This window comes from Adiantum capillus-veneris, chromosome 18 (genome assembly GCF_014529385.1).
Source record: "Adiantum capillus-veneris isolate H3 chromosome 18, ASM1452938v2, whole genome shotgun sequence".
In the NCBI taxonomy this organism is placed as follows: domain Eukaryota; kingdom Viridiplantae; phylum Streptophyta; class Polypodiopsida; order Polypodiales; family Pteridaceae; genus Adiantum; species Adiantum capillus-veneris.
In genome coordinates, this window is record NC_140948.1 from 121,065,829 (window position 1) to 121,078,944 (window position 13,116).

The window sequence follows — 13,116 nt, forward strand, 5'->3', positions numbered from 1 at the left end:
ATTTCCGCTACACACATGTTTTTAGGCCATTAAATGTTACAGTGTGCATTTCTCTGCAACCCTAATTCCAACAACTTTGAAGGGCAAAGGGAATTAGGATGAACACATAGCATAAGGCACAAGAACACCATGCTAGCACCATGATGCCAACACCTATTAAATCACTTCCATCACTAGTAGCACGAGAGACCAACCACCACCATGCACCATCAATATGATAACAATTTTTCTATGACAGCTACCATACACAAAGATGCAAAAACCTCGCTAATACCATGGTAATAGTTATTGGTTTGTGCCATTGCCGTGCACCATATGGAAAAGGGTATTCTATCTCACTATGAGCTAATCTTTCCTCTCATGGTGACATGACCTCATCTTGTAAATACTTTATTTGTGAATTCAAGCATTCAGGCTTCTCCAAATATTTATGTTGTCTATCTCTTATTGTTCATATTCATTGATTGAGATGTTGCATGTATGGAGGTCTTATATCCGAATTCATTTGTCATCATGTCCCCAAGGGAGTGCATCTTGTAAATTGGTTCGTCAGAGAGAAATAGGATGTAGAAAGGGCTATCTTCAAAAACATCCTTGGGACAAGGAGATAATGTTGCTTGCTTAAAAGCCCATCACTTTGGATTATAAACCTTTTTCTTCTCGAGAGGTTGAGAGGAGCTACTTTTATATGGTGAAACCAAAAACAAGGGCAACAACATTGCCTTGCTCAAAAGATACTTTGGTTATCCACCTTGCAAAGCTGGGAGATGTTCTCAAAATGATTGAGCAAGTGTTGATTTGAAGCATTAAGTATCGTGCAACAAACTATAGTGCCTCCTCAACTGTATTCAAACCCCACAACCTACGAGCTTGTTATTGAATTGCACAAGAATATCATGTAAAGTAGGACTACTTGGTACATTGCCATGATCAGTTTTGGAAAAGGCACCCACAATATCCTTTGTGCATGGCTAGATAGAGCCCTATTAAAAGAATGGCAAGTCTTTGAGAAAGTCTTGCAAAGAGAGATAACTTTTATACCAAGAATAGCCAACCCTACTAGCTATGCCAAGTTGCACGACTTTGGACACACCTTGCTGTTGGAGCTGACATGTTGAGTTCTAGTATAAATGATAGAATTTTGAAAATTCCAACAATCAAAGTTACTAAGAATTCAAACAATAACTAAAGGAAAACTATTTGCAATAACAAAGAATGGTGGGAGAAAACACAAAAGGTAAGGCTTCTTCTTGCAGTAAAAGCAAAGAGTGTGATGTTGGATACAATTATGATAGCAAAACGAGAGATGCCTAATATGATGGGATGTTGTGCTTGAGATTAGGTGATTGTATGTAAACAAGATCAGGTGTATGTTGGAGGGTGATGATAGGCAAACAGAAATGGACAAGGATAGGTAATGTTGCATCAATCAAAGAGACATATATGATGGGATGTTGTGCTTGAGATTAGGTGATTGTATGTAAACAAGATCAGGTGTATGTTGGAGGGTGATGATAGGCAAACAGAAATGGACAAGGATAGGTAATGTTGCATCATTCAAAGAGACATATACTTATACATTGGATGCACCAATTGAATTGCTCTCTATATCTCACTTTGGTTATGGAACATCTGATCTTAATATGTGTTTATCTCTATGATAAAGTGGTAATGCTTTAGCTCAATGAAAGGGTATCAAATGGGGGCTTTGCTAAAATGTGAGCCAATAGACAGAAGGGAGAGGAGTGCACTCTGGAGACGCTGGTACTCGGCTATGGTGTTTATATCAGCGCCGTAGCGAGTGAGTGGGGGCATGAAGAGCCAGGCCGCAGTCGCATACAAGAATGCCAGAGTGAGGGCGATTGAGAGCGGGCGAGGAAGCTGCAGATGAGCCAGCATGGTCTTCTTCAGCAGCACCTCCATGGCAGTCGCGCAGCCGTGCAGAATGAAGAACGCCGTCACCTCCCCCGTCGCTCTCGATTTGTTAATGTAATAGAAGATGAGCTCGTGCACCAGACCTGACACCGCAAACGTCACCAGCATTGCCACTGCCCTTGCCCTCAACGATGGCTTCTCGCCATTTTCTGACATAGCCTTCCTGTTTTCTCTGATCTCAGCATGGTTGAGTGCATTGGTGGTATCAAACCTCATGAATCCATGAAGATTTTTCTGCTTTGCTGCTCTCGTGAGCATTGCCACCGTTCTTGCCCTCAGCGTTGGCTTCCAAGCACCATCTTCACTTTCAGGGTTGAACCCAGGATTTGTATTAGGGCAAGAAAATAGAAGATTATGTTTAGCAAGGACTGGTTTGTGTTCAGGAAATTGATCATCAGGAGGAATTGTAGGAAAACTAGGGTTTAACTCGTCACAAGGGCTAGACTCAGGGCTCAGGTTTGATGTGTTGTTAGTGATGTCAGTTGCAGCATCCGCTATTCGCAGATCTGCTTGTTGGGTGCCCTCTACTGGTTCAACAAAATGAGCTTCAGAGTCAGAGTTTGAGTGGATGCTTTGGTTTGGGTTATAATTTTCCTTTGCATCGTTGCCTACTGTTGGTTCTGATGCAACGACTGGTGTTTCGTGCATTTGTGTGATAGTTTCTGATGCAATTGGATCTGCATCATTTACTGCAGAGCTCTCCATCATATCAATTTGCATGTGCGTCATTGACGTCTCACTTTTCTCATCCTTTAAAGCTGCATCTGTTGATGTCTGTTTATGAGAATTTGGGGTTTGCAAAGGAGGAGCTGTTTCTGGTGCAGATGAGTTTTTTTGTATGTTGGATTGGTGAGCCTTCTGCTTTTCTGCTCTCATGAGCAGAAGCAGGGCTGGGTTATAGACTGTGGACCGGAGAATTGTGGTGACGACTAGATTCCATCGCCGGCCCCAAAACTCAGATAGCGAAGCAGACATGAAGGGGTTGTTGAATTGAGGATCAGATTCAACCCCAAAGCAAGCGGTGGCAAGCTTAGCGAGCCCGCCCAGCATCAACTCAAGGCCTAGGTACATGTGGCATGTGTATAACACATAAATGGCCCATAAAGGTAGGCCATTTCTGTATGAATATATGTTGAGAATGACAATCACTGCAATAAATTGCCACCAAAACTGGCTTTTGTGCGAGTCCTGAGTTCTTTTGTCTGCTTTTCTTCCTCTTACTCTGATGGGCATCATCACGATGGTTGCAAAGTAGAGAAAACCAGAGGAAGGGTAGTCAATGCCAGCATCCCAGCAGAGGAGCAACAATTTTGAGGGAACTGTCCACAGGAAGATGAAGGAGAGTATGGCGCGCAAGTGATATATGGGGATGGTCCATGGGAGCATGAAGAAGATGGGTAGAATGGGGAGAATGAAGGCAAGACGTGGAAGGCCTATTGGTAATCTTAGCACAACGCGGTGAGCTACAGCGAGGCCTGCTACAGCTGCAACAAAGAGGACTAGCCCATGCATGTAGTGAAGCTCTTCCATTGTTTGTGCTTAGCAAAGCTAGCAATATGGCTTTGCAGATGCTAGCTAATTTTTTGTTACTTGTTATAATGAAGGGCATTTCTCTCAAGACTTGAAGAACTAGAGATGCAATAAAGTAAGTTTCTCAATACTACATATGGCAACATTTTTTGATGGTTTCTTGGAGGTATAACCAGTTGGATCTTCAAAACAAGTTGGATTAGGAATATGTTGCAGAGATTGTCCTTATGTTTAAAAGACCAAGCTTTTATTGTGTGAAGTTGGCAGTTTTAAGAAACCCTATCCTTCTCTTTTCCATGTAAGAGAACAGGAAAAGGACATGTGCCGGATGAATTTCATCCAAAGTTAGGGAGAAGTGTGTAGGTCCCATTGGGGGAACAAAATGGGGGCGGGCTCCCCCAAATGTGTGTGTGTGTGTTTTTGGGGGGGGCGGGGGGGCCTTGGGACTATTTGACACCACTTTGTCAGGTGGGATCTATGGTCCAGCATCTTCGAACGATGTGGGCCGTAGATCTGTTCTCAAGAATAAAAGGATTCCAGTCGGTTGAGCCCTTACGACTCGAACCCACCACCTACACAGCTGGAGGCCACAACTCTCCCATTAAGCTATTGCGCGCCACTTGAAATGTAGGTGTGTACATAGAATCATATAGCAAAAATGACGGGGTGGAGATCACATGGTGTTCACTTGGAGATCACTTTGGGATGAACGGGGTCACATTGCAATCACTGTAATCACTTTAGGATAGTTGGAATTAGGATAGTTGGAATCATACTGTAATCACTTGGTAATGGGTGGGGTCACAAGGTGATCACATGTCGACTGGGATTCACATGGGGATCACTTGGCAGTCACTTGATGTTCACATCAAATTTACTTGGTGTTCACTTTAATTATGATCACATGGTGATTACTTGGAGATTAAACCGCCATCGGACGGTGTGTGTGTTTTGGGGGGGGGGGCGTTTGCGGGCCTTGGGACTATTTGACACCACTTTGTCAGGTGGGATCTATGGTCCAACATCTTCGAACGATGTGGGCCGTCCATCTATTCTCAAGAATAAAAGGATTCCGGCCGGTTGAGCCCCTACGACTCGAACCCACCACCTACACAGCCGGAGGCCACAACTCTTCCATTAAGCTATCGCGCGCCACTTGAAATGTATGTGTGTACATAGAATCATATATCAAAAATGACGGGGTGGAGATCACATGGTGTTCACTTGGAGATCACTTTGGGATGGACGGGGTCACACTGCAATCACTTTGGGATAGTCGGAGTCACACTGTAATCACTTGGTAATGGGTGGGGTCACAAGGTGATCACATGTCGATTGGGATTCACATGGGGATCACTTGACAGTCACTTGATGTTCACATCAAATTTACTTGGTGTTCACTTTAATTATGATCACATGATGATCACTTGGAGATTAAACCGCCATCTACTTGGGGGTTGCGGGCCTTGGGACTATTTGACACCACTTTGTCAGGTGGGATGTATGGTCCAGCATCTTCGAATGATGTGGGCCGTCCATCTATTCTCAAGAATAAAAGGATTCCGGCCGGTTGAGCCCCTACGACTCGAACCCACCACCTACACAGCCGGAGGCCACAACTCTCCCATTAAGCTATCGCGTGCCACTTGAAATGTAGGTGTGTACATAGAATCATATATCAAAAATGACGGGGTGGAGATCACATGGTGTTCACTTGGAGATCACTTTGGGATGGACGGGGTCACACTGCAATCACTTTGGGATAGTCGGAGTCACACTGTAATCACTTGGTAATGGGTGGGGTCACAAGGTGATCACATGTCGATTGGGATTCACATGGGGATCACTTGACAGTCACTTGATGTTCACATCAAATTTACTTGGTGTTCACTTTAATTATGATCACATGATGATCACTTGGAGATTAAACCGCCATCTACTTGGGGGTTGCGGGCCTTGGGACTATTTGACACCACTTTGTCAGGTGGGATGTATGGTCCAGCATCTTCGAACGATGTGGGCCGTCCATCTATTCTCAAGAATAAAAGGATTCCGGCCGGTTGAGCCCCTACGACTCGAACCCACCACCTACACAGCCGGAGGCCACAACTCTCCCATTAAGCTATCGCGCGCCACTTGAAATGTAGGTGTGTACATAGAATCATATATCAAAAATGACGGGGTGGAGATCACATGGTGTTCACTTGGAGATCACTTTGGGATGGACGGGGTCACACTGCAATCACTTTGGGATAGTCGGAGTCACACTGTAATCACTTGGTAATGGGTGGGGTCACAAGGTGATCACATGTCGATTGGGATTCACATGGGGATCACTTGACAGTCACTTGATGTTCACATCAAATTTACTTGGTGTTCACTTTAATTATGATCACATGATGATCACTTGGAGATTAAACCGCCATCTACTTGGGGGTTGCGGGCCTTGGGACTATTTGACACCACTTTGTCAGGTGGGATGTATGGTCCAGCATCTTCGAACGATGTGGGCCGTCCATCTATTCTCAAGAATAAAAGGATTCCGGCCGGTTGAGCCCCTACGACTCGAACCCACCACCTACACAGCCGGAGGCCACAACTCTCCCATTAAGCTATCGCGTGCCACTTGAAATGTAGGTGTGTACATAGAATCATATATCAAAAATGACGGGGTGGAGATCACATGGTGTTCACTTGGAGATCACTTTGGGATGGACGGGGTCACACTGCAATCACTTTGGGATAGTCGGAGTCACACTGTAATCACTTGGTAATGGGTGGGGTCACAAGGTGATCACATGTCGATTGGGATTCACATGGGGATCACTTGACAGTCACTTGATGTTCACATCAAATTTACTTGGTGTTCACTTTAATTATGATCACATGATGATCACTTGGAGATTAAACCGCCATCTACTTGGGGGTTGCGGGCCTTGGGACTATTTGACACCACTTTGTCAGGTGGGATGTATGGTCCAGCATCTTCGAACGATGTGGGCCGTCCATCTATTCTCAAGAATAAAAGGATTCCGGCCGGTTGAGCCCCTACGACTCGAACCCACCACCTACACAGCCGGAGGCCACAACTCTCCCATTAAGCTATCGCGTGCCACTTGAAATGTAGGTGTGTACATAGAATCATATAGCAAAAATGACGGGGTGGAGATCACATGGTGTTCACTTGGAGATCACTTTGGGATGGACGGGGTCACACTGCAATCACTTTGGGATAATCAGAGTCACACTGTAATCACTTGGTAATGGGTGGGGTCACAAGGTGATCACATGTCGATTGGGATTCACATGGGGATCACTTGGCAATCACTTGATGTTCACATCAAATTTACTTGGTGTTCACTTTAATTATGATCACATGGTGATCACTTTGAGATTAAACCGCCATCGGACGGTGCAAAATCGATTCCGCCCCCCCAATTAATAGGGACCGTAGATCCCACCTGACAGAAGTGGTGTCAATTAGTCATGAGGGGTTGCGGGGGCTTCAAATCATGACTTGAAGAATATGTAGAGAGTTGTTCATCATATAAGGTGAAAAATCTAGTGCTGTCTTTAAAATTTGGAGAAAACAAAAGGTTTGTGTTGTTGCTTGAACTTGGAATATTGAGCACCTTGACCGATGGATTGCGCCACATTTTATGAAGGGTACACATAATATTGAGCATCTTGGCCGATGGTTTGCACCACATTGTATAAAAACTGAAAAGTTTTTGGAGAGGAAATGTTACTACATGTCCCCAAACAGCTCTTTTTAGTTTCTAATGGGCTATGAAGAGAGAGAAGGATTATGGAATTTTTGAAGGAATTGACGATGTCCAGGCTGCGAAGTAAAACAAATGGGGTGGTAATAGATGTATTGAGAATGCAAATTCGATGGGTTTTAAAGGGGACACGAAGAGCGGCCCAAGCCTCAGCTTCATGGAATATAGCATCATGCTACATTTCAACATTCTTAAGAGGAGAACTTGAGCATGTGCATCCTACAAGTGGATTAGCTAAAGACCAATTCTTTGAAGAAGGTGCATTTGTACTAGTTCCTTGATAAGCTTGACAAAGTTCACAAAGGTCTCGAGTCTAATGCCATGCGGTGATCTTTTTGAATCCTTGCAGGACCCTTTTCTCACAAAAGTTAATCTTTCATGCAGATTATTTGTGTCATTAAGTCGATGTAAAATCACCCTTTCTTTCCATTTCCAAGTAATAAAATTAAAAAACAAGTTCTAGATGTATAATTGTTGCTCATTTTGTACCCAAGCGCTATGCAAATGTATGCCCAACTCTGTTTGAAATCTCCATTATGTAAATTTTTGATTTACTACTAAAGTCTCAAGTTTCAACATGCAGTGATGGGGAAGCTTTACTTTTACCATCTTTAGAAGCTATAGTTTTAGCGTGTTTACTTAAAAAAGCCACCATTTTGATGGCGCTTATTGAAGCCACGGAGAAAAGCACACGAATGCAATGGTCATAGAATTGTGTTTGCCGGTCCATTGAAAAAGGGGAAGATTCTGACATAGGCATGCAATATGGATAAGCAAACTCCCCCCCCCCCCCAAAAAAAAGGCTCATAGTTTGTGTTCACAAGGTTTAGCAATTCAAATGTTGCGTTGGTGGGAGCTAAGTTATTAGTAGGTAAAGGAGTGTTGGGAAGCCTAGGAATTGATTGTGATAGATAAGATTCAATCTGACATAGAAGAGGACAATTTTACCACACCAAAGTGCTTTCAAAGTGTGAAGCGTGGTAAGCAAGGAATGCATTGTGCTTCCACCCACGTCTTCCTAGATACATGTTTTCTTACCCATGTAGATTTTCTTTGATTTTATACTCTCCACCATACTAACACTCTTCAATTGTTTACCCCTTCATGTCCATGGCCACAAGCAAACTTTTTATTCCAAAGTTGTTAAGCCTTTGGATTTCAATTCTCACACTTAATTGTTTGCTTGCTTTCCACTCAATGCATGCAAAGATGCATGTTTATGAAAGAGTAAAAATAAGGAGTGCTAAACACCCAAATTTCTTCTAAGAAAAGAGAGTGGGTACTGGGTGTCCAATGTGACTAGATGGATCCCATGAAAAAATATGGGTGTCCAATTTGACTAAATGTTTGGCAAAAGAGCAAGTCTTGTAACAATCATCAGAGAAGGGTTTCCTAGAGAAAAAAGGGTACTTTGGGGAGCATCTCAACAGTTTCATATTAATGCAGGTAAATATCTAATAAGAAAATATATTCTTGTAGATTGTGTCATAATAAAATTGGCTACTTCAATATGTGATTTTTATTAAGGTTAAATTATCTTAGCATAATTTCTTTTATTTCATACATTTAAAATGGTAAACTTACATACACTTCTGATTTTCTTGCTCAAAAGATCTCTCCTTGATTTTTACATCCCCATTGTTTCTATATCTCCTAGACGTGAGCATGTACAAGCCATTCCTTGTCTATAGATGTCCATCCCTGAAGTATCTTCATGCATAGTTACAAGAAAAGCATTTGATCAATTGGTCCACTTTGTCACCCACTTTCCTTCCAAAAAAAAAGAGTGATGCCTTTCCCTAGACCATCAAAATCTTTCACAAGTTCCTTAATCCTCAGTGCCTCAATGCATATTCCTGATTTCTTTTCTAAGGTGATAAAACATTAAAAACAATAAAGGAAGAAAGGCTATTAGTAGTTATCCCAAAATGTTAGATCATTAAATTTAACATATAAAGCATAGATTCTCAATTGAGCAATGAGATTGAGTTAATTCAGCGTGCTATGTTTCCACCCAACAAGAACATGCATCATCCTTGCTTCGATGAATTATGGCTTAGGAAGGTATTCTCTTGCCTCCATGACAGTCTACATTCCAACTCTAATTTACAATGAGATACATGGGATTTGGATCTTTAATCAACCAATATACTTGTGAGTTTGCCAACTTGGGGAGTAGATCCCATCCTAAGGTAGTTAACCCGAAAGACTCTATAATCGTGCCCGTTGTGTTGGGGAATTTTCCACAATTACTCAAATGCACAAGCGCGAAATTTGTTACCCCTTTTTTGACCCTTGCCAAGAATCTTATAAATTCATTTCAATTTATCGAAAACTCATTGTTACCATCTTGTATAATTCATGCCAAATCTAGTAATGCTAATTGACAACCTAATACAATTATCTAATTGCTTAGCTTGTCATTGTGCTAATTGTGCTATGCATTCATGCCATTCGCTTTTATCAAGGCAACCATTAATCATACTCTTACCATAACCAAAACCACTCAGGCGACTAATTGAATTAGTCAAACTAGCCATTACTCAAGTGTTTTGGTGGGATCTTCATGAAAGAAACCACAAGGAGGGGTTTTCATCCTTTGTCGCTTGTAAAAATTCCATTTTACTTGTTTCCTCTATGATATATTTTGTTATTGCAGTAAGAAACATCCAAGTAAAATTTGTGTTTATCCATGTACGCTTGAGAAGAGAAATTTGAAAAAGAGACTAGGGGGTAGGTCCTCTTGCACTATTTTCTTATACCTTAAGGCCTGGATAGGTGGAGAAGGCTCCTTTTTCTTAAGAGAAGAGGAGGCTAGAATGGAAATTCATAGATAGGGCTTGAAAGGAGTTGATCAAGATATGTATGGGGATATCTATTATCCATTCAAACATGGGCAAGAGAGATGTGTGTGTGTGTGTGTGATCGCCACATATGTACATACATATTTGTGTGTGTATGTGTGTGCGCGTGCGCTCCACACACATAGATACATACTTTTGACTATATACCATAGGTATTGTGCGTAGGAGCAACGCAAGAAGAGAGTAGAGATGGAGAATAAGAGAGAGGAGAACAAAGGCGCACACAAACGGACTCCTTGCCACAATAGTGACTAGGGTTTGAGAGTCCTTATTACTTAGACTACAAAGAATTCATGATGTCTAGCTGCTTGTTTGCTCGGGGCTAGCACATTGGGCTTTACCAACCCAACAACCTCCCACTTAAAGGTCAATGTGTCTCTAAGAAATGGGGTAACTATATATATATATATGTGTGTGTGTGTGTGTGTGTATATAATACACACACACACACACACACACACATATATATATGTGTGTGTGTGTGTGTGTGTATATATATATATATATATATATATATATATATATATATAGACCATCTACCCTGTGTCTATCAAAGTTCAACAATATGCAAACTACTCCACATGAATGTTGGCGGAAGCGTGTTCCCTAATCACTAGTGCTTAGTGGTGGACTATGGAGGTTGAAGGAATAGATTAACCATGGTTTTACTCGAAGTAAAATTCATTCATTAGAAAATAGCTTCTAATATAGGTTTGGTGCTTTACAATCATTGGCTAAAGAGACTGCACCCTCTTGCTATTAGACCATGTCATCATTTATCTTTCCTAGGTGGCTAGAGTGCTCCATGTCGTGCCTCAAGTTGGGCTTACCCTAACAATCACCCTCTTAAGCCAAACTTGGGGTTTTACAAAGACTTCATTGGGGGAAAGTGTGGTCATGGAAGAGTCACCATGCCTCATTTGAGTCTTTGCTAAAAAATAAATGGTATAACTCTTGCTCTAGTAGAGCCAAAAACACCAACTTCTTTCGTCCCACCAAGTGTCGAAAGGTAATCAATGATTGTTTGTTCGTGATCACTCCCATAAGCACCTCCCTCTAAATCCAGGCTATCATCTCTCTAGACTCATCATACCACTTGTTCTGGCTATTAACTCTGCCTCTATTGCTATATTTAACAATGTCTCTATTAGTATAAGAGTGAGCTCCTCCAAAGGTCTCGACTCCTCCATGCATAGGTGTTTATAGATCCCCTCTATGGTTGAAAGCAAGGGATGGTGGTACAAAATTGGTTGTCCTTGACATCACCTAGGCTTGGTGGGTTCCAGAGTAGAACAAGACTACAGTAAAAGAGGGCAAAAGCGAAATAAAGGAGAAAAATCAAATGCAAAATTCTCAGGTTTATTACTTTAGTCTTCTTTTTGGAAATGTCCCGTAACAGATCGACATGGGTGCAAGACGTCGGTGAGATTCTGATTCCACCGCACTCTCACTCTATGTGTGTGTGTGTGTGTGTGGCACCCTTTGTTCTCTATGAAGCACCATATCCCTTTCTGTGTGTGTGTGTGTGTGTGTGTGGCACCCTCTGTTCTCTATGAAGCACCATATCTCTCTCTCTCTCTCTCTCTCTCTCTCTCTCTCTCCCCCCCCCCCCCCTCCCTCCCTCCCTCCCTCCCTCTCTCCGGCACCCTTTGTTCTCTATGAAGCACCATCTCTCTCTCTCTCTCTCTCTCTCTCTCTCTCTCTCTCTCTCTCTCTCTCTCTCTCTCTCTCTCTCTCTCTCTCTCTCTCTCTCTCTCTCTCTTCCCCCCCTCGGCGCCCTCTGTTCTCCGTGGAACACCATACCCCCCCCCCCCCCCCCTCTCTCTCTCTCTCTCTCTCTTCCCCCCCTCGGCGCCCTCTGTTCTCCGTGGAACACCATACCCCCCCCCCCCCCCCCCCCCCCCCCTCTCTCTCTCTCTCTCTCTATGTCTCTCTCTCGGGATAGTTTCCTACGATTTTAAAACTTTCTTCTTGTTCTTCTTCTTCTTCTCTTTCTCTCTCTCTCTCTCTCTCTCTCTATACCTCCATGGTAGCCCATGCTAGTACCATATCTATAGAGACGATGTTGGAAGCTGAGTGTGATCCCTTCAACAATCTTGAGTGAGGGATACCTGCATTTACAGAGGGTAGTGTAATGGGAACCATGAGCATTCATGAACCAGTTAGCAACCAAAAAAAAATTGCGGGGCTATTGGGCACAAAGAAGCATGAGCAATGATGCAAGGAGCACAACCCTACTAAGATAGTTGAACTTTCTACAACCAAGTCAAGGAACAATATATGCAAAGCCATGGCTAGATGTTGGCGTCAGCAAACCCAAGGACTAACAACACTACAACAATAGGAAATTCTAGACCCTCTCATGCATTATCAGCCATTTTCCAAGTTGAGGAGTTTGGATGTGCAATTGAGTCTTCTTTTCAACATTCACAACACATTGACTCAACTAAAAGTACCCCACTCTTCAAGTGAGCTTTTTGTGAAGAGAACCTCTTTGACGATGATACTGAACAATGTTGATCACAGGACAACGTCAATGAACCAGTCCAAAATTGCTGTTGTTATGGGTGTTTAAGGATGTAATATAGCAGCAGCAAGCAGTCGACTGGAAACGAAAGATGAGGATGAAGTGTTTGCACTCATTGCTTGTCATAGACAATTGCCTCCGCATACAAGTATCACAAGTGAAATTAGAGATTTGGTGACCGCTTTTTGGAAATCCAAGACAAGAGTCTCACCTAACAAAAAGGATATTTGCAAGCACAGGATCGAGGCAAAATGTGTCATCAAATATTCCATACATCTTGTAGATGACTCTCAAGTAATATGTTTCTTCCACAATGAAATTCTGTATTCTTCAACATTATTCCAATATCTAATGCCAAAAACTTTACCTTTCACCTTCTTAGCTACTTCGATCCATCTCTCAGCATTGGTGAGGCCAAAGTTTCTCGGAGCTGGGAAATGTTCTATGTAGTGCTAATGGTGTACACACGTGCAGGGAA

General features: G+C 42.5%; 1 protein-coding gene across 1 annotated transcript; it reads right to left on the reverse strand.

Moving 5' to 3' along the window:
* Positions 1-1,221: 1,221 nt before the first annotated feature.
* On the reverse strand, positions 1,222-3,645 carry LOC147436314 (uncharacterized). Its single transcript, XM_086488136.1, has one exon. The coding sequence runs from the start codon at positions 3,463-3,465 to the stop codon at positions 1,696-1,698; it is 1,770 nt and encodes a 589-aa protein (XP_086344262.1). The 5' UTR covers positions 3,466-3,645; the 3' UTR covers positions 1,222-1,695.
* Between the last annotated feature and the right edge of the window lie 9,471 nt (positions 3,646-13,116).

Excerpts from the sequence above, each read along its gene's own strand:
- LOC147436314 (XM_086488136.1), bottom strand. The coding sequence starts at position 3,465 with ATGGAAGAGCTTCACTACATGCATGGGCTAGTCCTCTTTGTTGCAGCT.